This window comes from Melospiza georgiana, chromosome 4 (genome assembly GCF_028018845.1).
Source record: "Melospiza georgiana isolate bMelGeo1 chromosome 4, bMelGeo1.pri, whole genome shotgun sequence".
In the NCBI taxonomy this organism is placed as follows: Eukaryota; Metazoa; Chordata; class Aves; order Passeriformes; family Passerellidae; genus Melospiza; species Melospiza georgiana.
In genome coordinates this window covers 22,001,472-22,027,766 of record NC_080433.1, presented here as the reverse complement: position 1 = coordinate 22,027,766, position 26,295 = coordinate 22,001,472, and the positions used below count along the sequence as shown (strand labels likewise).

At 39.9% G+C, this 26,295-nt stretch overlaps 1 protein-coding gene across 2 annotated transcripts in view; it reads left to right on the top strand.

Annotated features, from left to right (window-relative positions):
• The window catches only part of ABCC9 (ATP binding cassette subfamily C member 9), a 70,998-nt gene continuing 44,703 nt past the window's right edge, over positions 1–26,295 (top strand). For both annotated transcript variants that reach the window (XM_058022134.1, XM_058022135.1), the window contains exons 1-11: positions 1–99; positions 8,197–8,362; positions 11,195–11,336; positions 11,701–11,822; positions 12,726–12,892; positions 13,563–13,805; positions 17,851–18,045; positions 20,533–20,697; positions 22,214–22,369; positions 24,217–24,351; positions 25,555–25,717. In XM_058022134.1, coding sequence (XP_057878117.1) covers positions 8,218–8,362; positions 11,195–11,336; positions 11,701–11,822; positions 12,726–12,892; positions 13,563–13,805; positions 17,851–18,045; positions 20,533–20,697; positions 22,214–22,369; positions 24,217–24,351; positions 25,555–25,717 — 1,633 coding nt within the window. In that variant the 5' untranslated portion in view covers positions 1–99; positions 8,197–8,217. The remainder of the gene's footprint in view (positions 100–8,196; positions 8,363–11,194; positions 11,337–11,700; positions 11,823–12,725; positions 12,893–13,562; positions 13,806–17,850; positions 18,046–20,532; positions 20,698–22,213; positions 22,370–24,216; positions 24,352–25,554; positions 25,718–26,295) is intronic.

The window sequence follows — 26,295 nt, the reverse complement described above, 5'->3', positions numbered from 1 at the left end:
TTCACTAAGTGGAGGAAAATCCTGCCATCGGGATGATATTGATCACATAGCACAACCGAGTGACACTTTGGGTTGTATTTTGGGGTTGTGTTTACAAAGGTAAGCTGCAGAGTTTGATCTAACATTCAGCAACCAAACGGGGCATGCGATGACCCTCCCCCCATTATCTCCCACTAACCACCACCTCCTCCTCCTCCTTCCCTTTATATCTGTGGGACAGGGCTGCTCCTCGTTCTTTCCTGGGATTACAACTCCAATCTCTTTTTCCTTTTTCATTTGCAGGCGTTCTCTCTTTACCGTCCCCTCCTGCTGATGTTTTCTTTGCTGCTGTTCACAGGGTTATGTTTCTTTTTTTAAACTGTCCTGTCTTGGCAATGTGAAGTCGAAGGTTTTACAGCAGGCAGCGTAGCACGCTGGTGTTAGGGATTGCATTGTGTGGAGAAGCTTTCCAAAAAAGAAAGAAAAAGAAAAAAAGCGATGTATTTAGATGTGTGAGACCACTGCAGATGTTTGTGTGAAATGCTTTGCAGTGCCAATAGCCTGTTTAGCAGCACTGCCGTTGTGATTTTCCCTGTGTTTGGAGCCTGATCCAGAAGGCTCCCGAAGTCAATGAGATTCTTTGCATTGACTTCAGCACCGTTTGGATCAGGCTGTGGCACACGGCAGTTAGCGCTGCGAATGCTGACAAGCACCAGAGGTAACTCATCATCCTGAGGCCCAGGGGAGCTGGGACAGCGCTTAGCAAGGAAGAGGGGTCTGTGGAGCATAGGTGGTCACAGCTTAAATAAGGAATAAAAAGAAAATTGTATTTTTATTGGGTCGTTTTTGATAAAATAGATTTTAAAGGGACAGTGCTTTCTGCCGTTAGCTCAGCAGCACTGAGTTAGAGTGCTTTTAGGAAGGTAAGAAGAGCAAACTAGAAGGGTTCAACCTAGAAAGGAAAAATATTCAGAGCACTAACCTAAAATCTGTGGAAAACCTCAGAGTTAGGCCTTCCATTCAAAGCTATAAATTATTCATTTGTCCTTAGTTAAAATTTACTATGGGAAATTCCAGAAGGAAAGACAAATTTTACTTTTGTGATTTATCCAGAAGATAAGAACTAAGTACTTTTGTAAAACTCTGAGTATTTTCTTCACCCTGCACCTATATGCATACACATATGTATATACATACATGTTTATATGTATATATGGGCATATAATCCACATTTTATCTACGACCAAAATGAAATTTGATCTGAACTGAGACACAAGTATGCTCTGTAAACAGATATATTAGGAAGTGCAACTATCAATTTATATATTTTTTTTAAGTATGGACAACAGAACTACTGCAATAAATGTTTTCAAAATATTCTTATTCCCCCAAACAAGCTCCACCTGAGGAGTGTACTTATACTCATTTTTTTGTAGTCATAAGTACCTTGCAGAGCATGACGATCAGAGTGATAATTCAGGTAAGATCAAACTCTTGAATATGAAGATTTTTAAGTCCACTTTAAAAGACCCTTAAGGTACTTAAATTGTCTTTAATTAGGAATCTTATAGTTTTGCACTTGGTGAGGATGTTCTCATAATTTTAATGGAAATTTAGATTATCTACCATTTTCCCATTGTCTTCTTCAGAATTGCTTATGGAAAATATATCTCATGAACTGGCTTAGTGCCCTGAGATTCCCCATTTATGCTTGTTAAAATGAGATTTGTGAGTGTTTAGGTTCAGTGTTTTGTCATTTCCATGTTTGCGACTTTGACCTATTTTCTTTCTTCCCAAAAATTCTCTCCTCTTCACAGTGAATATTTGTTCATGAATCACTTTTGTTCTGTTTTCTGTTTATTCTCTTATGACTGTATCTGTCCACCTTAGCCTAAAACCAGGAAGTCTTAACTTGCCAGTAACGGGGACCCTAGCATAAAAATTTAAATGCTTAAAGGACATGAGGGGTTTTTTAGCTATTTCATTGAAGGGTGAACTGCTGTTTAGATAGTTCACATCCTCATTAAAATAAACCAACAGGGAATCAGATTCCCAAATGATGTAAAGGAGAGCTGAAATTTACCTTCCACTGGTACCAACATGGGCCCATCCTCCTAATTGTTCTTTCCCCTCCTCTGTGAAGTTTGGCTGATGGCTTTAGCTCATATTGACTATTCTTCACAGGCCATTCTCAAAGGGAGAAGGAAAAACCACCTCTGAGAATCTCTGATGAGTTGTAGAGTTCATAAAGACAGAAGTTAAAGTGAGTAATTTTACAGTAACTTAGAAAGACAAAGGCCTTCCAGCCTACAAGTGTTAAAACAAAAAATTACCTGGCACTTGGTACTCCTGCTGGGTTGCTGAATGTAGCTGGTAACCTCAGATGGCACATGCTTGTTATCAGATGATCTTTGTCCCATTACTACATTTCCATGTCTGAAATGATAGATTAAACGTAGTATGCTTGGCAATATTATAATAAAGTGTAACATTCCTGCTGTAATTAGCAGTGAAGCAAACTGTGATGTACCCACATTGCTGCAGTTGCCCCAGCATAACTTGTTGGCCTACTGTATTCAAAAGCAAGTGACACTTTCTCTGGGAAAGCCATTTTTTGCAATGACTATGAATAACATTGTCTTTTTAAATTAGTTTATGAGCCCCTCAACAGTTATTCTGAATGGCTGCTGCTACCTGATGAGAAGTAGTGGCTCGATAACTGCAGATGACCAACAAATTTCAAAATAACTTTCTAACCCTTCATCTCTTTTCTCCAGAGTATTCACTTTTAGGTTACACAATTTCTGTTTTCAATGTGGCAGTTAGAGTGCTCCCATTTTGTTCAGACATTGCTGTTGGCCAGTCAAAGCCCTCTTCCTGTAGAGAAGCTTTCAACTCCAAAGGTTCCAACCTGAGCATGAGCTTAGAGAAAGGTCAATGCATATGAGAGGAAGAGGCCTTTGTTTTCCAGTGCCTCTCCCTTCCTTTGGGCCCCACAGATAAAGTTTTGCTGAGAGGCTGCTGGACATTTCTCCTGTGCTTATGTCCTTGAGACAGTCCTGCATGACCCAGCTTGGGAATTAAATTAGGACAACTGCAGCAGTTCAGCTGTGATGCTGAGCTTGATGTGAACAGGGCTTCTTGTCTTGGGAACAGCACCACATTGACTAGGACTGTTGATTGTGTGGCTGAACTATGCTTGTGTGGCTCTCTGCTGGACTGTGAGCCCACAGCAAGGCAGGCAGACTGCAGAAGGTGATAAGCCCATCTGGCTTTGCTGCTTAATTCACCTGTGTACCCTTCCAGGCAGTGCTGTTTCCAGTGTTCCCAAGGAAGGGTCCTGGCAGGTGTAGGAGGGCAGCTGCTGCTCTGGAATGCATTGAGTTGGAGAATTAAAGGCTTTAATCTCTTCCATCCCTGTTACAACAGAAATCTCTTCAAATTTCTCCTCCTGTGGCTCTGCAGCCCAGTTTTACCTCTTTGATCTCTCCCCACATACGTACCATGGCCTAAAAAGTCTGCCTCCTCATCTTTGAGAAGGAGAAAATCACCTTTGACCACAGGGTGGGAAAACTTGAGTGAGCTCTGTATTCTCATTTGCTTAGGCCTAATTCAAAGATCTTCAGCATTAAAAGTTTTGCTGTTCGGTGTGATTAACATTCTGTCATTTTTTTGATGGAAAATACAGAATAAATATTCAGTGTATTTAGTTATGTACTTGCATAAAGCTCAGTGTGGAGAGAAACAAACAGCACTTCCTCACATGGGCAAGATACCTCTTTTTCCCTCTCTACAGATGTAGTTCTGACTGAAGCCCAGCATTTTCTTACTAGTAGAGTAAAAGCCAAAGAAAGAACACTTTAATAGTTTAATTTTTATTGAGGGAACCAAATTTGATCAGTGGTCAGTCATAGAAGTGTTCCATCTTCCTTTCCTGCTACAGTTTTCAGTGAGTTACAACAGTAAGCACAACTGCAATTCTTCAATTCTTCATGGTTTGGCTTTATTTTGTGGTTTGTTTTTTTGTTTTTAATTTATTGTTCTTAATTTTCACATTTTCATTTCATTTAATGAAATCTTACGGTTGTAGAGAAAAAGGGGCATGGCACCTTCTCTCTCTTTCACTGGGTAACTGCAAACAAGATCTTCAAACTGTCTTAATTTCCAGGCTCAGTTTTATGAATGGAAGCTTTCAAAACCAGGGCTCATTAAAAGTCAGTGTAGCTGAGGCCTTTTAAAACTCTTTAAAATTCTTAGAATCTCTTTAAATTGCAATACTGAAATGCTGTTTAAAGGTGCAGCTTTGACTCTTTAATTAGCCTGAAGCTTAATCTGTTTGCAGCCCTAAAAATGTGTCCTTCTGTAGCTACACTATACTTTCCAACCATGGGATCTGAGCGTGGGCGCAAGAAATTTTGCCATTATATTATCAAATTTTTATTTGAAAAAGACTGAGGGCTGCACTGTTTTCTTGGATGAGAGATTGCATCTGAAAACTTGTCATGGTCCAACTCTTGTTATTTTTAGTGGAACTGCAAAAGCATTGAAAAATACCCTGTACTGTCTAGAGAAATCAAAGATTTGTTCTTCTGCCTTAGGGGCTTTCTTTCTGTCCTTCTTTGGAGAAGAACTCAGCTTGTTAAACTTTGAGGCTAATGGAAATGAGCTTCTGGAGGCATGCCCTGATGCTGCAGAAAGAAATGGCTAATTTCAGCTTCAAAGCAAAGGGCATTGACTGTAAATGCAAAACATCCTCCCTTTGATATCAGCAAAACTTCATCCAGTATATTTTCCTTATCTAGGAAACTTGAGCCAAGAGGCAGGAGCTACACTACATGATTTATTCCAGGGGGTGATGGTTCTGTGCATGTCTCCACCTCCAGAGTCTCCTCTGTATCTAAGTTTTCCAAAAAACAGAGCAAGGTCCGGCGGTTTGAGTAACAAAACTGTGGAGGGTGTGTGGGATCTGCCTTCTGAACCAGAAATGGATGGGAAGGGAAGGATGGATGGAGTGGTTCCTGTCCCTCCACAAGGCACACTGGAGATGACATTATTTCTCAGAGCTCTAAGGTAGTGCAGGGTGTTTTCATACACCATTCTTGAAGATCCAGAGAACTGCCAGCAGCAGGTGTTATGAAATGTGGGACATGCCAACAGATGCAGAATATGAATCCTCCACTTCCAGCCACAGCTCATTCCCAGCACAGTGGAAATGGAAAAATGGGTGGAAGAAAGGAGGGAAGGGAGGAAGGAAGGCTCACTGGACTATTAATGCTTCCACAGTTCTTATCTCCTCCATTCCCTATCAGTGCCAGACTGTACTGGATGTGTGTCCCGAGCTGAGTGCTGTTAAACAGGGAAGTTGTACATTTTATAATTTGGCATTTTATGAGGCCAAAGCTACATTGGGGCAGCACAACAGCACCACACTGATCAGAATATTTTCATAGATTTTAAGCCTGTGGAAGTTTAATGAATATGGTCACTGGATAAACTGATTCATTATGAGGTTTTCTGATAAAAAAGCTTCGGAATTTAGTGTCAATTGCCCTATCTCATTTCATTTGCCATGTAATCTTTTTTATTTTCTGGGAAGTTTTGCAAACTAACCAACCTAGGCTTGATTTTCTCTCTCTTTTTAGGAGAAGGCAATTAAATTCTACTTCTCTTTTGTAGAAATGAACAGAAGTATTGTGAATAGACTGCCCTTACCTTCTCTTGAAAAAGACCACCAGTATGATGCGCACTGTCTGTAGATATCAGTATTAATTAATAGGACCTCAGTCCTGGCAATGTGCAAAAGACAATTGGTTTTAAGAATGTTACTGGATACTCCATACTATACTGTTTGTGATACTCCATCACAGGACTAGGCCCAGCACGCATTCTTGTGAAGATTCAAATGTGATTCTTCAAAGGTGCATCTGGCATGAGGGCTTTTAGCAACTGTTGTCTGAGGTGTGATAGGAAACCTCTGCAAACTGATGGTGGTCTCCAGTTAAGAGAAAATACTCTTCGTGCAGTTAATAGTCTTTCACTTGAATATTTGTCACCTCTATTCTATTTCCTTTCCAGAAAAATGGGAAAAAACCAACAGTTCCCTTAGCTTCCCTTGGATGTGGTTTTCATCCTTTCTCCCAGATTGATTTTTGACTAGAAGCCAAAAGCTACACAGGGAGTAAATGATTCAGTGGTCATCTGAACCCAGGATTCTCCTGCCTTTCAGTACCACTCCAACCACTAGACCACAACAGCATCTTATGCTGCCTCAGAAGAGAGTCATCCTTGTGGGAAAGGGAGGAAAATTCCCAGCAGAACTCCCTTGGACTTCTGACCTTCGATAAAAATGAGGAAACAGCACTTCTGATTTTCAAGAGATTAGCATTATCATTATGTTTCCCTTGAAGAAGACATGTCAAGCTTTCACAAATTAAACCCAAACAACCTCTGTGTAGATTTTTTTTTAAAGTTCCTTATTTGTTTTGCTAATAACTCCTTGATATATTCAGACAGATCCCACATTAACAGAATGTTTATTTTTCGTTACTAGCCTTGTGCATTTTTGAATGTATTTTGGTATAAAAATAAAATAGAGAATGGGCCAAAATCTCCATCAAATTGTGTTACAGCACATGGACTGTTAGCAGATGGTGGTTACTGAAGTTTGAGTCAGTTGGCCCTCAGCTTTTGCCTCACAGTGAGTACCTGAATGCGAGTTATGCTTAACTTCTGGTAAATCTCAGCCATAAACAACAGATATATTTGGGAAAGGGAGTGCATTTATCACAGTCCTTTCAAAGAAAGTCCTCTTCTTTGATGGGTTTTGATATGGGTTGTGATTTTCAGATCCAAAAAGAACTTGCTTAAAAGCTAACAGGGGGTTTAGCAGAGGTTTAAAATGCTTATTTGAATTCTATATATTTGTGAAGATCTGTATGTTTGTTCTGTCTCTAAGGGACTACCTGTGTTGTTTATGCTTACCTTGTTATGATTACCTTGTTTAAACAACTTACAGAACTAATAACTATATGAGGAAAGAAGGAAATATTTTTCTCCCTATTCAACTTTTTTTTTTTTGTTTTTAAACTGCATTTATACATTTTCTGCATCCCTATCTTGTTCTGATTCTCAAAACCTATTAATACCAATGTTCTTGCAGACAGGTGCTTTGCTAAATTAAATGCATTCCTTCTATTTTAGCATGTAAAATTTGAGAAAGGGTGTGGATAAATGAGTTTCCACAACTTACTCTACAGTACTGTGTTGCTCTATGTAAGTCTCAGGCAAAGAAATGAGCAAGGAAAGGCTTTGTTTGCAGTCTGTTTCATCTTCTTGTACAGAAGACTGAAATAATAAATGATGCACAGGTTGATTTAAGCCAGAACCTGGCCATAACTCTGGGTCACTCTATGGCCCACGCTCTGCAAGCACGAACACAGGAGTTTATCATGGTGTACAAAGATAATCTCACTAGAAGTCATGGAAGTCAGAGACTGCTGGGATGAGTCTAAGCACATCTTTGAGGGTTTTCAGGATCAAACATAAATGCTGATTTACTGCATAGGCAATCTTCAGTACCACTTACTTTGGTTAAGAGTTTGTCATTTTTCTGTAATGTCTCCAGTGTGTGGCCATTGTTCTATGTGACAACGAAGGAATAGAAAATATTAGTGAGTGCAAAGCTGCCAGATCACAAATAGCAAAGGTTCAGAGCTTCCACTGGGAATGCGGAGCAACAGATTGTTGGAGATATTGCACAGAGAGTCTTGGCTCACCAAAGAAACAGCAACACACAGGTCCACTTATGTCCACTTGGGTTTTGTTATGAGAAATGCTTTTGAGAAATGCTTATGAGAAATATTTTTCAAATCTTCTACTTTCTTTATATTCTCACAGAGCTATTGAAGCATAGTGTTTGTGCCTATAGTGAGCACTAGAAGTTATAGCATAATGTATTTAAAAATAGCACTTAAATAATGAATGCAGCTAAATATAAACCATATTATAAAAATATAAACAGTACTAATGTCATATAAACACAGCCTTCTAATGTACTTGTATTTGACAAGGCCCAAAGTAATTTTCAAAATACAATTGTGTTATTCTCTATGGATTGTTCAGTGTGCTCCTTCCTTTTCTCTTTATTATATTTATTTTGTCTTTAGCCAAAGGGAATGCTGGCACTCTTGGTAGTCAACATTTCTCTCATTTCTGTAGTAGCCAGACCCTCCAGAAGAGATGAGACTCGCGTTTTGTGGTAACGACAATGCCTCAGCCTACAACATCAGTGCTGGTGTCCTCAGGAATGTCTGCTTTGTGGATGCCCTCAACTTGGTCCCTCATGTCTTCCTGCTGTTTATCACCTTCCCAATTTTGTTCATTGGTGAGTTATTCCATGGAGCTCTGCCATCCCACAAACACTTGAGCATGTGATTAGACTCAGTCATGTTTGCATGGGCTCGGTGGAACTATTGGATGCTTTGTATTTATGAATTCTGAAAAAAGAAGAGGAAGAATGGCTTCACCCAGAGGGTGTGAGGCCAACCTGCTGAAATGTGGGAATTTTAGATATAAATCTGAACTAATCAGCATGAAGAGATGTATGAGAACCAGAAAGATCAGGTCCAAATTTGCTGTGAAACTTCTCTCTGCAGAAGTTTTCTTCAGATTTGAAATTGGCAACTTGCAACCTTTGTTTTTATTAGATATTAGAAGACTTAGGGCAGTGGGTGTGAATTTCCTTGAAGTTACCAGCATTATAGAGAATATCCAAGATGTTCACATTGGATCTAATGCTAGGACAGGTGTAGGAAATATTTAATAAAGAACAATTGCTTCTTTGCTAACATTTGTAAACAAAAGTAGAGCAATGGAGATTTTTTCCCCAACAGAAATGAAAAATAAGAAATGATAAATTTCTCTTGAGGAATGTAGGATAGTGGAGGGGCTCAACTCACAAAGTCTTGTAAAAAAACCCATCTAAGCTGGTACTCTAATGATAGTTTTTCTACAGTTGTCTTTTTATCCCAGTTAATTTGCAGGGGTGAAATAAATACAATTTAATACTTTTCCACAGAGGTCAAACAGTGGCATTCTAACTGATCATAGGAGATTACGAGACTTGAATAACCATCAAAAGTATTAGTGAAAATAAATATTCTCCTGACAACTGCATGAGAAATGCCATGTCAGCTCTTCCATGTTACTTTCCTGGTGTTGCATGTGTAGATGCACAGTAATGCATTTCTTCCACAAGGAAGATTTGAATTTGAGATGGTGTTTGGACATAATATTTAAGGGCTTTCATCATGCAAAAAGACTCCAAAGCAGTTGAATAAAATGCTACAGGAACCTGTGGGCTAAAACTCTCTGTACCTAACTGTGACCTGATCCAGTGACTAAAACTAATTAAATAATTAAGCAAGAGAATAAGAAACAAATTCTAACAAATTATAAAGACTAGAAAGAAACCCCAGGGTTATGGAAACTCTCTCCAACAGTGCTGGATTTTTTACCTCAGTGCTGGCTCTTCCTTTGAGGTGAGATGCAGGTCCTGCTTGAAGCACAGGGCTTTGTGCAGTAGTGTTTGATGAAAGTACAATGCAAGGTCTGAGGGCAAAGATAATATTTTAGAACACTCTAACATTAAGTGCTGCTTCAATTTTTTTAGAGGTATTAGCCATTTCTTTTTGAAATAGTATTACAGCCACTGAACATTCTCTCTATTTCATAACAATATTAGGAAACAATATAGTATTTTAAATTGTGTGCTATTTATGTAAGTATGTAATTCTTTGTTTTCTATTTTTATGCTAATTATCAGGACAAACTGTTGAACAGAGCATTAAAAGCCAACTGGAGTCCATGGTATAGACTGACTCCAAACCAGAAATTTGGTGATAAGCTGTGTTTGTGCAGATGTGTGGGCAAAGAAAAAATAAAAAGCATCTTGAGAGAGACAAAGACAGGAGCAAGGTCAAAGAAAACCACATTAGATTAGGAAAGTCTTAGAGAATTTAGAAAGTGCTTGAGATTAGGAAAGTCTTGCAATAGATTAGGAAAGTCTTAGAGAACTACAGAAAATGCTTGAGATAGCTATGGAGAAGAGAGAATAATTTGTTCTTGAAGAATTTTTTGTCTTAACCAAGGATGAAATGGTGAAATGCTGACAGTTTCCAAGAATGAATACACTTAGGTTTTGGTTTATGTGTTCCTGAGTCACCTGGTGAGCCTCCAAGCACAATTAGGCACTGCATCCTAGTGTAGCAAAAGCACATCCTGGGTTTTAAACTTGAATTAGTTTTGTTTCCTTTTGTTTGATTTCTTTACTTCCCCAAAATGTGCTGTTGTTGGGATTCGCTACAGGCTTTGGGAAGCCTGTCAGGGAATTCCAGGTTTTGCTTTACAGTAAGAGGGACTTTTGGGCCCACTGAGTCAGGACAGCCCGGTACCTGTGCAGGAAGAGATGGAGACCGAGGCTCACCACACCAGAGGCCAGCCTGGGGTCAGGCCTTGTCCCCTCCCGCAGATCCTCTGTGCCCCACCTCTTGCTGGGTTGCTGGCCACAGAGAGGATCTTGCCTGGAAAGGGCAGCTGACATCTGAGGTGATGACGGGGAAATAGGCTTGAAGTTGAATCTGTTGGTTAATTTGAGTTCTGGAGCTGTGTTGGGAGCTCTGAGGGGCCAGCAATGGAGAGGCCTGGGCTGCACCTGAGGGAGAGAAGCTGTAAAATCACTGTTCAGCCTCCACTCAGACTGTACTCCCAACCAGGCCTGAAACAGATAATAAATGTCAATTGTTTCAAGTAAATGCATCTCTTTGAGGCCACATTTGAGGATGCAACTTTTATATCAGTTGGAAATTTTTCCCGCTCTTTCTGTGACTGTGAAAGGTGTGAGGATGCCGTCACTTCAGCTCTTGTCAGTCCCTGTTGTATGAGGGTGCCACTTGGGGTTGTTTTCTTATAATTTTTCTTGGCCAGGAAGGACTTTTCTTTGATTGTAATTTGGAAAAAAATGTTGTCTCATTGTCTTCCGGGTTTTATTTAAATTATGGGGCAACTGAGACACTCCTGGGTCATCTTTTTAGTAACAACACCCACAGTGTCTCAGCCCGTAGGGGGTTTGTATGGATTGCATGTAAGTGTGGCCCAGAAAACTCATAAGCAGATCAGTCACTGACTTGCTTTCTCTTTCCTTGCTATCATTTCCCAGGCTGGGGAAGCCAGAGCTCCAAAGTGCAGATTCACCACAACACCTGGCTGCACTTCCCTGGGCACAACCTGCGGTGGATCCTGACGTTCACCCTGCTGTTCGTGCACGTGTGTGAAATAGCAGAGGGGATTGTTTCCGACACGTAAGTGGCAGAGTTTGGTGGATAACCATGCTAATTGCATTTGTTAATGTACAATGTTAATGTCTGATGAGCTGGCTAGTAAGGCATGAGGAGGTTTTACCCCAGAAAGTTCATAGAATCCTTTCATGAACTATCCAGGTTTTAATGGGATGAAGGTGAAGCCGTTGCTAACATTTATTCTTCTCTCAAGATATTATAGCAAGAAAATACTGGTCAAAGTTAAGCACTCATGAGGACAAAAATATTTTTGTCTCTAGAAATTCGTGTTTGTCCTCTTCAATAGATTAGCAAAACACTTATGGTTTCACAAAATTGTGAAAAAAAGGCATTAAATTCAATAATTTATATTGTTTTTAATTTTCAGACAAATGAAATCTCGCCACCTGCATCTCTTTCTACCAGCTATAATGGGATTTGTGGCTGCCACTGTATCCATAGTCTATTACCATAATATTGAAACATCCAACTTTCCAAAGTTACTGCTGGGTAAGTCTACGTCTGACATTTATGTCCTCTTACAAATCCCAGTATTTTAGCCAAACTCAGCTTGTGTAGGTCGAGGAGGATGGTGGAATGTGTGAGAATATTAAAACAGAGAGGAATAACTCTCTGCTCTTGCAGATATGGTAGTATCATAGGAGTTATTGCACCTTTCGTAAGGTACACATTGAAAACTAGTTTTAAAATTATTCCAAAAGAGAAAGCCTTGCATGCCTGTGTCATTTCTGTCATGAGCTTTTGGGTATTTTTTAACATGGTTGATAACTTTGAGGAAAAACTTGTCTGCATTCAAAAGGGCTGTTTCAAAAGGCCACTTTGAATAATGATCTGACCACAAACTCCTGTGCAGATGCTGCTCTTTCTCAACATATTTTGCAGCTGATTCCAAGATTATCCCATCTGCTCTATCAGTTAGGAGATGGTCAGACCAGATGTGACAGAATAATGTTCCACACAAGTACGTAGTACAAATTGCCTGTAACTCAACCACCTGAACAAGGCCCTGACAGATACCAGCCAGGATGCAGGCTAACACTAAAATCCATAAACCCTTTTTCCAAATGAGCTCATTTCCATATTCTCACTGGGATGCATCCTGCTTTTTCTAAGAGGCAATATGACTTTTGTCAAGTTGTGTGCCTTTTCCTTCACTATAAGAACAAAGTTCCCCTTCAGATTAAGTCCTCTTCAGTGGAGTTTTGTACCTGTGTGAAGATCTGCCATTGTGGATCTGTTTGAAGGATTGTGGCCCAGGAAAGAAAACAGTGACTGGTGACAGAGAGGATCACTTGATATGGTGCACCATATCAAGCCATGGAAGCTAAAATGCTGTAGTTACACTTATTTATTAATTTATTTTTAAATTGTGCACATGGACCTATTTTACAGCCCTGTTCCTTTACTGGATAATGGCCTTTGTCACCAAAACCATCAAGCTTGTCAGATACTGCCAGGATGGGGTGCCTTTTTCTCAGCTGCGTTTCTGCATCACCGGAATCATGGTCATCCTCTATGGGCTGCTGATGGCTGTGGAGATCAATGTCATCCGAGTCAGGGTATGTGCCTTCTTCCTCAGGATCTAGAAAAATATCAGTGGCATCATGGAGGTGAAGATGGCTCCTTAGTCCCAGGAATTCTGGCTTGTGTCAATTTTAGGCCCAAGTTTAGCTTAGCCATAAAGGTTTGGTTAATTCTGTGGATATCAGTGGTGATTTAAATCTCTTTAAAATGTATGTCCTTGACATATCCCCTGGGCTTGGTGTGTGTGCGTGCCTGTGTGCATCTATCCTCATAAAGTGCACACATATTTGTGTAGATAGATGCATATTTGTGCACATGAGGAGGGTATAGGTGGGTGCAATCTGTAAAATATGTGCTGTGTTAGTGCTAACGAACTGTTTATGTAGTGAATCTTTAGGTTAGCATAAGTTCTTACCCATGATAATTTAAAATAAAATTATTTCCAAGTATTTAATTTTTACTGTTTTTCAGCTTGAGATAGGTGGTACTGATAGGGTTCAGAACAGTATCCTCGTCCAGTGTTGCTCAATTGTTTGCCAGTTATCTGTCAAAATGGAAATGCTCCTATTTACATACAAATTCCACATATAGTTACCTTTAAAAGTAAATTTGAGACTGTGGTTGTCTTACACATAGTTTTTACTAAAAAATTACTATCATTAAGATAATTTCTGAGTCTGTGTTTGTCTGTTTTCTCCTTTGCAGAGGTATGTGTTTTTCATGAACCCTCAGAAAGTAAAGCCTCCAGAGGATCTGCAGGATCTGGGGGTGAGGTTCCTGCAGCCATTTGTCAATTTGCTCTCAAAGGCAACCTATTGGTGGATGAACACTCTCATTATTTCTGCTCACAAGAAACCTGTGGACCTGAAGGCCATTGGGAAGCTGCCAATTGCAATGAGAGCACTGACAAATTACGTCTGTCTCAAAGAAGCCTATGAGGAGCAAAAGGTAATAACAGGTGTCCATGTCACTGTTCAGCTTTAGAAAGCCAAAGCGTCACTTTGAATTTCTTCAGCTTTCATCAAATCCTCATTTTAGGAATTTTTAACTTAGGACTGTTTGTTCCAAGGTGAAACATTGGCGTAGGAAGTTCCAATCCAATAGTTACTGTTTGGTTTTAAGTGAATTTATAGCAGGAGAGAGTTGCCAAACTGAGTGCAACTGGAAACTAAAACCACAACAGACTGATCACTTGCTAGAATTTAACAGTGAAAGATTTGTTTAAATCTTAGCTACTTTTGAAACTGTAAGACATTCTGTCCATAGTTTCAGCTGGAAACACTCATTTTCACCTTTTTTTTTCCAGACAGAAAAATAGACAAAACCACACATCAAGAATAGCCAAAACACTGGTGTCTTAGCAGTGATTTAGTCACCAGTCTCAGACACAGAACCATACAGGCTGTGATGAAGGAAATTAACTCCATCTGAGCCAGACCCAGTACAGAAAGCATGGTTGGGAAAACTCTCTGGGTAGGACAGGATTTTCCAGGGAAACTTCTGGATGCATTTAGGCAGCTCTTTGCTCCCAGCAGCTAATGGAGCTGCAGGCTCCTTTCTGTGCCTTCTGAGATGAAACAATTATTAGTACAATTGTTTTTACCTTAATAGATATAGGTTGCTTCTTTTTCCTTCTGCAGTTGAGGATTACAGAGACCAGAGATCAATATCCTGCTGCTTTAGGCAGAAAGGTACTGAGTTTTTGGAGCTGAGTTTTACACAGCAGCCTAGGAGAGGTGTATCCCTTAGACCAGCTTCTTAAGGTGCCTAAGCCCTTAAAGAGGCAAAAGAGAGATATGAACCTATGTGGCCCAAGGACCTGAGTCTGTGCCATTCTTGACAGGCACGACAGCTGGGTGCCAACATTTGTCTGTAGCTCATTCACATCTGCAGGTACTGTCTGTGCCTGCACAAAAATGCAGTTCAGATGCCAAAAGGCAAGGTAAATGTGCATTTCTCTTGTGCATGAGCACAAACTTTCAGCGTGTAGCTTCCCTCAGTGCATATCATGCACATATAGACGCATAAATGTTACATATGCAGTCACACTTACATTTCTGATGCTGCCTTACATCAGGTATTTTGTGTTCTGTAGTTGTTTAAGGCCTTGAGATTACCACAGCCTCTACCACATTTGTGCTACTATTCTAAAACAGGCTGCAACCCTGAAGTAAACTGGTATTTTGTAGATAAAGTTAAAGTAAACCAAATGGCTAAAGCAAATGCATGGAGCCAGGCAGTGGGACTCACTGCAGTTCATTCCTGTGGAGAAATGCATTGGCTTGTGCCTGGGTGGGCCAGAAAACAGCCACAGAATTAGGAAAATTCTTCAGACTGGAGTGTGGTCTGCAGTCTGGAGGAGGTGATATGTCACTGCCTCTGCTCCAAGTGTGTATTTTACACTAATCTCCTGCTGGTGAGGGGAGCCCCACAGCCCCCTCTGGATTAAGTGGGGTTACCCCAGCCTGTGCCTGCAGATCTCAGCTGTGCTCCATAGCCCTGCAGAGAAAAAACTCCTGTTCCTTCCCAAACTCTTCTTCTCATACCTTAATGAAAGATACTGAACACGGCCTTGAATACTCTGTATAGTGAAGTGCTTTTGAGATAGCTCACATGACATTGTCTTGCTATCTCTTCTTCATGCTATGAAAATGGAAATAATAGTACCAATTCTCACATAATTCCATTTACATCCCTTGCCCCCGCCCCCCCCCCCCCAAAAAAAAAGTGAACCTCCAGAACTGTTGCTTGGCTTTTGTTTCAGTTTCTATTGAAGCAGGCTAAATGTTTCACACCACATATCAGTGCATCATATATCACATATCCAACAATAGATTTAGCACATTGATATTACATTTGGTTTGCCCCACTAGCCTGAATGCTGTATAATTTGTCCTGATGGGCAATAGAAAACTTTTCTTTTGGGCATTTAATAGAATAATCAATTTTTAAACTCAAGGACCATTAGTTTCCTACATCTGCTATTCATGTGCCACTATGGCTCTTAGCTATGAGGGCCAAGAAAAGGAGGAATGAAATTGTGTTAACTATCAATCACAGGGACAGGGCATTGTCCTTCAGCACCAGGCTTATACTGCCAGCTCCAGAATGATGGGAACAGTCAGATTTCCATATTTACTGAGGCACACCTTACAGGTGACTTGATTTATCATAAAGCACTCTCTCACTGCCCTTTATTCCAACTGTGGAGTGTCCAAGGTAGAGAAAATTACATGAATTTGAAAGGAAGTTGACAAAGACAAGGAAAACCAAATCAAGTGGCACAGCTGAGAACAGCATCCCAGACTGGTTAATTAATACCACAACATTCTATGCAAGCCTGTAACATTCAAGGACCATTCTGGAGAAGGAATTATTAGAATAAGGTCTTTCTCCCCTCTTCCTATTACATGCTTCAGCTAATACAAATTCCTGATTTAAAACAAAAAGAAGAAAAGCCAATGTTTTGCAATAAATTGGATAATTTAATAACATTTTTTCCAATGAAAAGGAAACAGATTTCATATAGTGATGGCCAATGTGTGAATTGCAGTAACAGTGAAAATGGCTATGAAATTGTTAGAGAAATAAAGATTAACCATTGCTATTTAACAGATTTACTATTAATTGAATGCCCAGACCAATATAAACTTTTTTTCCAAAAAGATGGCAGCCATTTATCTAATAAATTAGCTTAGCTGCTCCCAAGCTGTTAAAGTTATTAATCATTTATTTGAAGATAGTGATGAATCCTTTTAGGGCACTGAAACTCAAAACCCATTAGGCCACAGATTCAGAGCCTTTTGTCTGGGCAACTCACAGGAGGCCCTTGTGCTCTTTCCCTCCTCAGGGGAAGCAGTTTCCTTCTCACCCCTTTCTGAAATGGTAGCTCTAATTTGACCCCATGATGCTTATTTCTCCTTCCTAAGCTCCTTGGCACTAGCCTGGCCCAGTCTTTGGCAGCCACCTGATAAACCTGCACATTTTTGACACCATGCATATAATCCATCTCACTGTGGAAATGGCATAAAAGGGAAAAACTGAGAAAAGAGGGGGGAAAAAAGACATGAGACAGCCAGGCAGGGTACAGGCACATTTGCTTTTTCTTTGGTGGACTTGTTGGGGCAGGGGGTGGTTGTTGCTTGGCTGTGCTTAAAATGTCTCTGTGAATGCTCAAGAGAGCTGGGCTTGGCTTGCAGCTTGCAGGCATCTGTGCTACTTGAGAAATGACAGATGCTTGTGTAAAGTGTCAAAAGCTGCTGCCTGAAGTGCAAGGAAGCATGCTGCAGAGCACGGCTCTGGTCAGCAAAACTCTTCCTTTGTTAAACTGAAAGGACCTCGGGGATATCAGAACTCTTCTGATTACACAAAACCACATCTGCTGGTTGGTGTTTTAGCCAAGAGCTGTGATACTGTGTAAATTCACAGATCTGAAGGCTGGAAAGGACCCTTGGTTGATTTAATCTTCCCTCCCATCCTGGTCTGCTGCTTTCATTTTTTCAGCACAGTTATTGGTTGAAGTGTGTCATCATGGAATGCATAAAAGAGATGGGAAAAAATCCAGATAAATCAAATTAAACGATATTTTTGTAATTGTCATGTATTTTTTTCTGCAATCAGAAGCCTTTACAGCTTGTGAAACCAGGATTACCCATGTGAGCAAAAGGCTGAAAGGCCAGACCTTTCCCTGAGCACACATGTGACAAGGGACAATGGCTGCCTGCCAGGATGATAATCCTTGCTTGCATTCCTGTGTTCACAGGTTGAGGAAAGTGGTGGGATATAGAGGTGAGAAACCGCTGTTACCAAGGGGAGGCAGAATTGGAAATTGCTGTGAAGAATGTTGGAAATCTGTCGATAATTGCAGCAAATTTGCTGCCTCACCTGGTCTAAACCACCTTTCAGGAACCTTATGGGCATCCAGACAGGAATGATGCCATATAAAGCCTGGGAGGTTTCTCTTATTTCACTGGGTACCTGTTTGTGTTTCCAGAAAAAGGTGGAGGACCACCCCAACCGGAGTCCCTCCATTTGGTTGGCCATGTACAGCGCTTTTGGACGGCCAATCCTGCTCAGCAGCACCTTCCGCTACCTGGCCGACCTGCTGGGCTTTGCTGGGCCACTCTGCATTTCTGGCATTGTCCAGGGCTTCCAGAATACAACCAATAATACAAACACCACAGAAAAGGTAACCTGACATTGTGGATTGAAAGGCTCTGGTAGTAGTTTTAGAGTCATATCAGGTGTTTAAGACAGCTGGCTGCATGCTTTGATAGGTCTGTAGTCATCACTGTGTTATTTCATTGTTTCTCTCAAGTAAATTGAATATTTCAGTTATGAGAGACAGTCAAGTTATAAACCTGAGCAATGAGAGACTTGGGTAGAAATGGAACACAGGTCGTGGAGGCTCCCTCCAGCTCCCCAGCTGTCTGTCTTGATGGAGTCATCCCAGCAGTTCTGGGAAGAAGGAACAATTTTTTCTGCTCCTCTTCAACTGTACCTGTTAGTTTCAGGCAGGACACACACTGGTGGTAACTCAGTGATGAATCCAGCCTGGGAATTTTGCTTAATTCCTGTCCATTTGTCAGTTTATGTTTCACCAACAGTTTTGAGTTCTCTCAAATCTCTTTTTATACTGGGAGGCTGACAGTAGCCAGTCCCTGTTTGTGGCTGATTGTATTGATTGCTGCTGTGATGAACTGTGTTGGCACATATTGAGAAATTGAAAAGTATCCACTTTACTCAATGGTGTTCCTGATACTAGAGATGCACAAGAGATGCCAGTTCAATGCTCATTTCAAGTTTCACTGAGACTGAACTTTCAGGGATCAGATCTAAATGCTGAGCAAGCCTCTGATACAGAACATTTTCTATCACAAGAAAAAGAATTTATGAGTAACTAATGAAAATATATAGGTGAAATTATTTTACTGACAGCAGAGAAGACACAGACATTTTCCTGCATTTGTCTTGTGACAGAGAAACATCTCCATACAGTTTTTGGAGTGTTTTATCTCTGAATGAGCAGATAGGTGTATAATGGAATAGCATTTTCCTCCCGAGATAAAGTATTTGACTATCATCACTATCCACATATCTTTTTCTTGGCTGCTCACTCTTGACATTAATTTTCTTGACTGATGGTCTCAGTTTGGCTTGAGACTTTCCTGCACTGAAGGAGAGTTTAATTGTACAGCTTATTAAATAAAGCTTTTTATCATCCTTGAACCTGCACATGCAGGATTTGCGCCACAGAGTTACGAGGCACATTTTTGTGCCTTCAAAAATGTTGGGGTTTTTTGCATGGTGAGCAAACAAAGTATTTAAGCTTGAAAATAATTTCTGGATCTCAGATTTAGGAATCTGTACCTTGTCTGCTTCCTTTATCTTTTGTCCTCTTCAGTGTAGCGTCTTCAGCTGTGGTATTTTAAAGTTTTAATGAGCGTTGGCTAAATAGAAGATTGAAATTATTGGAGATCTTGAAAGCACTTGGCTTGCTGACAGTCACTGTTTCTCTTGGATACATTTCAGAATGAATGTGCCTTTAATTTATGGATTTTGATAAACTTTCTCTTGGTTCTTCTTGCTATTAAACATTTCTCCTTTAAATTCTCTCTAGTTATAATTAATGTGAATACATTTAATTTTATGCTTATTCTGCCTTAATTCCTGAGAACTCTATATACATAAAAAAGCTATATACAAGTGTTATTATCTTAACGATATCCCTACTATGAAAACAAGGGGAAGTTAGATATAGCAGAGTATTAAAAGGGAGGTTTTTGAATATATATATGTCACCATTCATGCACTTAAGCAACCCTTTTTTCAAGGACTGTTGGGCAGATTGCTTTCTTTCTTATATTGCCCATACCTTTCATCTGAGAATCAGACTGGATATTTCAGTGGAACAGGCTCCTTCCTTCTCTTTTTTTATTTTTCTTTTTTTTTTTTTTTCCCTTGTAAGAATTCCAGTACATCCTGCTTCCAGCTGGGTCGGAAATACCAAAGGAACAGTCTTCCTTGGAGTATTTTGGTACATTTGTTTCCTTTTCTGCCTGAAACAGAGCAGAACAGTGAACACAAAAACTAGAAAATGAAAACAAAGGGCTTTAAACAAATTTTTTTTCTCTTCCATATTGAGGCATTTAAAATACTGGCATGTATAATCTAATGTTATTCAGAATTTATGGCTATAATAGACTATACTTGTGGAAGAAATTGTTTCCATAATATGCAAATGCAACATAAATAACTAATCCCATATAATAAAAAATATTTTCTTGTGGCTTCTCTGTGGGACAGGTGGAATGAGCTTTATTTTCTACTAAGTAGCATTTCTATTCTACAAATCACCACAATTTGATGGGGAAACTAAAGACAAGGCAGACATGGTGACCTTATTGTTCCTTTCCTGCTAAAACTGAATAATCTTAGAACTGCTAAAACATCTCAATCCTCAGTCTTTGGAACAGGAGCAGAGTTTTAAATTTGTATCCAAATGATTTTGATGTAGAGGTCAGTGAGAAATCTGATTTCTATAACTTTCCCATAACACCAGCAATATGTTTTTTTCCAATGCAATGATTAAATTTGCTTGTTTCCAGCTTCTCACATAGGAGGGAATATACAATCCCTCCTATGGCACCTGCATCATTTTTTCCTTTCTTTTCAGGTGAAGGATCCATCAAACTCCTACCTTTCATCAGAGGAATTCCTCAGGAATGTTTATGTCTTGGCAGTCCTCCTCTTCCTGGCTCTTATCCTGCAGAGGACATTCCTGCAGGCCTCCTACTATGTGACTACAGAGACTGGCATCAACCTCCGGGGTGCCTTACTGGTGAGCAAAGATCTGCCAGGAGATTCACTAATAACAGCTGCAGCTTTGTCCTTTCATTTGTCTCATTCTTCATCTGAAGACTGAGCTTGAAATGATGGTTTCAGAGAAGATATGTGCTGTATTTTTATACAGAAAACTGGACAAAGCGGGGCGGGCAAACTGCTGGCACCAATTCCTTTTGCTAAAAACTAATCCCACCACTCTAAGCTGTTGGAAGTTTAACACCCATAAAAACCCATGCATATGAAAACACATCTTTGCATACAATGGGAGATAGATGAAGATCAGCAGTGTCATTTTGGCTCTGCATCTGCTTTGTTCATTTGCTTATGAGTTTGCTTCTGCTGACTGTGGACAGAGCCATCTGCAGAGTGTGCTTGTTCTATGGGAACGCTGTGCGTGCGTCGGCAGTGGCGACTCTGGATATTTATGCCCTTTAGCACAGAGCCCTGTGGGATGGGACGGGAGTGATTCATCTGCAGGGCTGTGTCTGTAACCCCAGCGTCCCTTAACCCTCTGTGAGAGCCTTGTTTGTGGACTGGAGCCAGCAAAGCCCAGCACGTGGGGGAGTGTAGCAGGGCTCTGCACAGACCAAGCTCCACAGGCAGCAGTAGCAATCCAGGAGCCGGAACTGATGATTTGCCAGATGTAACTAACCATGGGAATATCATCTCAGCATGGAAGCTTTTTTTTGTACTTGCTCTGATTAATGGAGCTGCTTCAAACATTTTCTGCCTTCTCCCAGGATAGATGGTGCAGACTTGGGGATGAAAGAGCTCCTGGTTATTTCCTTTTTGTGACTCTTTTTTGTCACTCCCACTTACCAAAATTGAGACTCTTAGGAGCATATGCAGTTGATATAATTCACCAGGCATTTCTGATTAATTCTACAGGATATACTTTATTAATGAAGAAAATGGGTCCAAAAGGACAAATTATTTTAAAAACTTCCTTAGAGCTGCAGCATTTGATGTTTGATCATAACTGCAAACTGGGCTCACAATATTTGCCTTTAAAATTCAGTAGATGTAAGCCCTGATTAATTTGAAACCCTGTTAAACTCCTACAAAATGTATGGAATGGAATGGCCAGGTAATGGAGAGGAACCCAAAGGAATATATATCCACTCTGATCAAACTTCAGAGCATGAATTTACTTGTCTTATCAGAAACAAGGATCTTTTTGACAGACAGTGTCACAGGAAAGCAAGCTCACCAAATGCTTATTAAAAAGGTTCTTTGGCCAATTTCTTAAATTTTGATGTTTTGTTGTCATTTTTGTTCTATTTTAGGTCTGCGTTAAGCAACAAACCTTTTAAGAGGAACTGGAGTTTTTTAAAGTCAGTTCTCTCTCTTGTGCTTTCTCTCACTCTGTCTCCATTTCTCTTTGTCTCAGGTGAGAGACTGGGAGAAGGGCTGTCCTAGGTAAAGGCTGATGCAGTTTGAAACACCCCACTGCTACTGTTCTTTCATAATTGCATAATTTTAGTAACTTCCTTTTTCCCCCTTTCTTACAGGCAATGATATATAATAAGATCCTGAGGCTTTCTACATCCAACTTGTCCATGGGAGAGATGACACTGGGACAAATCAATAACTTGGTTGCCATAGAAACCAACCAATTAATGTGGTTCTTGTTCCTGTGCCCCAATCTCTGGGCAATGCCTGTTCAGGTAGAGCATCCAAGTTAGGGTCTGATTTCAGAGATACTCCAGCCTGGCTGAGGAGAGTGCATGTCTGGGACACTGCTACAAAATCCAGAGGGGAACTTGCACTTCCCACTAAGATTAGCAAGCAGAAAGGTGCCCTAAGGGCTGGAAAGGTATCTTTCCAAGGGCCAGTGAAGAGAGAGGGTTTTTTTAGCAGGATTTCCATGTCTGTGACTTGAAGAATGAGGACCTGCAATCCTTTTTCCTGCTCATATTTCTTCCACTGCTAACACAAATCCATTGCTTTTATTTTGCCACCTGGCATCAGCCCTAAGCATTGCTTCTGCAGTGTCCACTTGTAACTGGGTTTTGTGGCAGGACCAACAGCAATTGAATCCTGCTCCATGACTGACATGAACACTGACAATGCTCAGAGGAGCCCTCATCTAAGCAACTTAGTCACTGAACATACCTGCTTCTTAAAAAGGCTGGGAAAGAAATGGAGGTAGATCTGTAGGAAGGAAAGGTTGAGATTATTTAGCTCAAAAGAAATTTTCAAAAATGCCAATGACTTAATGAACTGAGACATGCTAATTTTCCCTGAAGCTTGGACTCCTGTTGCTTCTTCAGAATTTATCTCAGGGTGTGTTTGGCATGGTCCTCATCTGATGGTAATCCCACTGACATTAAAGGATTTTTTAAAGGGGTAGAACCAGCTCTTATAGTAGACCTGTTTTGCTGAATTTCCTGAAGCTGCATCAGTAATCTATTTTATTAGTCAGTAATTATTACTACTAATGGGTTGGGTAGGGTTTAGAGTGTCATGAAATAGTTTATGAAAAAAGGCAAAAAAGGCTACATGGAAATAGAAATTAGAAATAATATATATGGTTTCATTTCACTGTTTCACATCCTGTGAAGTGGATGGAAGTGTTGCTATCAATACTTTGAAAGTTATTTAGATGAACAGGTGATCTGATTGCTATGGCTAGGTATGGTAATTTGCAGCACAGGACCCCGAAAAGCTAAATATTGCTTTAAAAATGTTAAACACCATTGATTCTTACTTCTGATGCTGTAAAATAAGAAGAGAGATTTAAAGACAGACTTGTTTAAGAGATAAAAGTATGAGATAGGCAACTAATTCTGTATACCCTCATCACTGAGGACATCACTCTATTGCAAAGTGGAGCTTTTAATAGAGATATTTATATAGCAGAGCTTGAATTAACTCAGGAACCAGAATCACAGGAGTCACACCACAGCCATTCCCAGGTAGCCTTCTGTAGGAAGTGCTCCCAAGCCCTTTGCAGGGCTAAGGCAGCATTTTCCTCCAGGGCTGCAGGGTATTGATGCCCAAGCTCAGATTGTATCAGCCCCAGCACAGCTGCTTCGTGCTTCAGTGCCTGTCTGTGATGTCCCTCTGCCTGCAGTTGCACAGGGACAGTAAAGCACAATGCAACTGTGATCCATGACAGCCCTAAGACCCCTGAATGCTTCCAGAGTGAGGTAAGGAGCTCTAGTGTAAACAGGACTTGAGGCCAGGAGCTCTGTAAAATGCCTCAGGGCAAGCACCATCATTTTAGTGCTCCTTCAGTTTTGTGGAAACCCAGTCTGGAATTAGAACTACCAGGCACTAACACAAACTATTTAGTTAATGTCAAAAAGAAAGGCTTCTGGGTTTATTTCCCACACTTTCCAAATGTGACCTCCTGAAGTATGGGCTCAGCTGATTCCTATGAACCATTTAAGTGTTTATTAGAAGAACAAACATTTTTTCCTGGTGTGGTTCTGGCATATTGAAATCTACTTTTTTTTTTTTTTTTTTTTTTTTTTTTTTTTTTCTTTCTGTGTTGCTTTTCTCTTCACAGATAATAATGGGTGTGATCCTCCTCTATAACCTGCTGGGAGTGAGTGCCTTGGTTGGGGCTGCTGTCATCGTGCTCTTAGCTCCCATCCAGTACTTCATAGCCACCAAGCTGGCTGAGGCTCAGAAGAGCACTCTTGTAAGTGAATTATTTCAGTGATATTTGTGATCCAGAAATGAGAACAGGGTTTCTGGGTTCTGTTCTTCTAGTTAGTGAAAACCACTGTGTGCATTTGGGCAGGCCATCCCTCAGTTGCACTGTCCCTCCCTGTCTGTTTTTTTGTGGCTCAGTGTCTCTTCCTTCCCCACAATTTGTCAGAAGAGAATCTCAAAAAAGTATGTGGGCCTTGACCTGCCTTCTCTGCAAAGAGTATTTTTAATGCAACTAGCACCATTTTGTCTGAATTCCACTCCACGAAAGGGTGTTATTCCCAGATGCAGATGTTGTATTTCATGGGATGTTAGCAAACAGTGCAAAAAACTGATAAATTATAGCAGAAAAATATTAAAGAATGTGCACAACCTCCCTCTGTAAAGTCTAGAGACATTTTACTCTCTGCCTAAGCTTTGGTATTTTCTAAAAATCAGTTGGCACTGCTGGATTATTATGTATTCATATCTAAATTCTTCAGTGCTGTAAGTTTATTTTTCTGCCTCTTTTAGTTCACCAGTTAGAAATGTTTTCTGCTCTTTTGTCTAATTTTTAACTTTCTTGCTGTGACCCTTGAACTTTTTAAATAAGCCTTTGATGTTTAAATTGCCAAATATTTAGAGATCCTTTTTATCTTAATATTCAATACGCAAATTATTGATGCATGGATCTAATTGCCAGCACACTTCAATCCTGTTGAGTTGTGCCCGTTTGTGTAACCTGTAAAAATTGTACAGAGGACTTATCTTTGCATAGTTTTGTAAATAATCTCACTTTCCTACTGCTCTATTCTGACTTCCTCTGACTCATAACATCTTTTGGATTATGATTTTACCAAAACTTAGCATTACTGTTTTCTGATGAGGGGAATTTAGCTAAATGCATTGATAAATATCTCACTTATTTTTACAACTAGATCCCAGAATGATTCTTGCATCAGCAAATACACCCATTTAGGTTTCTGTCTATGGTTATGGACACCATTTCCCCTAGCGGTTGTAAATATTTTAATACCTCCAAAGAAAATGAAATTTTATAGTCTTCCTCTTAGTATGGCACCTGTACAAAATCACAAATGAACAAAATTATTTTTTAAATTAATCTAACAACAGAAGTGAGGGGAAAAGAGGGTTGTCAATAAGACTACAAACAGTTATAATTTTTTTTCCCTGGTTTTCTCTTGAACTGAAGGACTATTCTACTGAGAGATTAAAGAAAACCAATGAGATACTCAAAGGCATTAAGCTATTAAAGCTTTATGCCTGGGAGCATATATTTTGTAAAAGTGTGGAAGAAACGAGAATGAAAGAGCTCACCAGTCTCAAAACCTTTGCACTTCATACATCTCTTTCCAGTAAGTAACTGAGCTTTTAGGACTTGGAAAATTATCCTGTTTTTCATGTCAACATTCCTCCCAACTTCAATTAAAGAGAGATACAGCTGTGCCTGTGACATTTTTGTCTGTGTGTAATGTCATTAAAATAAAAAGGCATGATAAATACATAGCACAGAAATTCAAAAGGATAAAATACATATTGTTGGGGTATTTTTTTTGCAGTAAGTTTTCTCTTACCATCATTGTGACATTACAATTAGGACTTGCTTTATAGTAAGAAGGCTCCAGGTAATATTGGCAGCTCTGACAGCAGCAAAGATAAATTATATTTTCTTCATATAAATTGTGTTTTCTGCAATGTAGAAGGGTTGAGTAATATTTTAGTTGTGTTTCATATTAATTGTGCACATAATGATTTTTATCCCAGCTTAGTAGAGTGGACAAATGAGAGAATTCTAGGGCTTATTTGTTGGTGTGTTTAAGATCTCCGACTATCAGGGAAGGAAATTTCTTCCTGCAGACTAATTTTCCTTTGGGAGTCTTAATTACTTGAATTGGAAATAACTCCATTATTTTAGTGTCATACAGTTACTGTA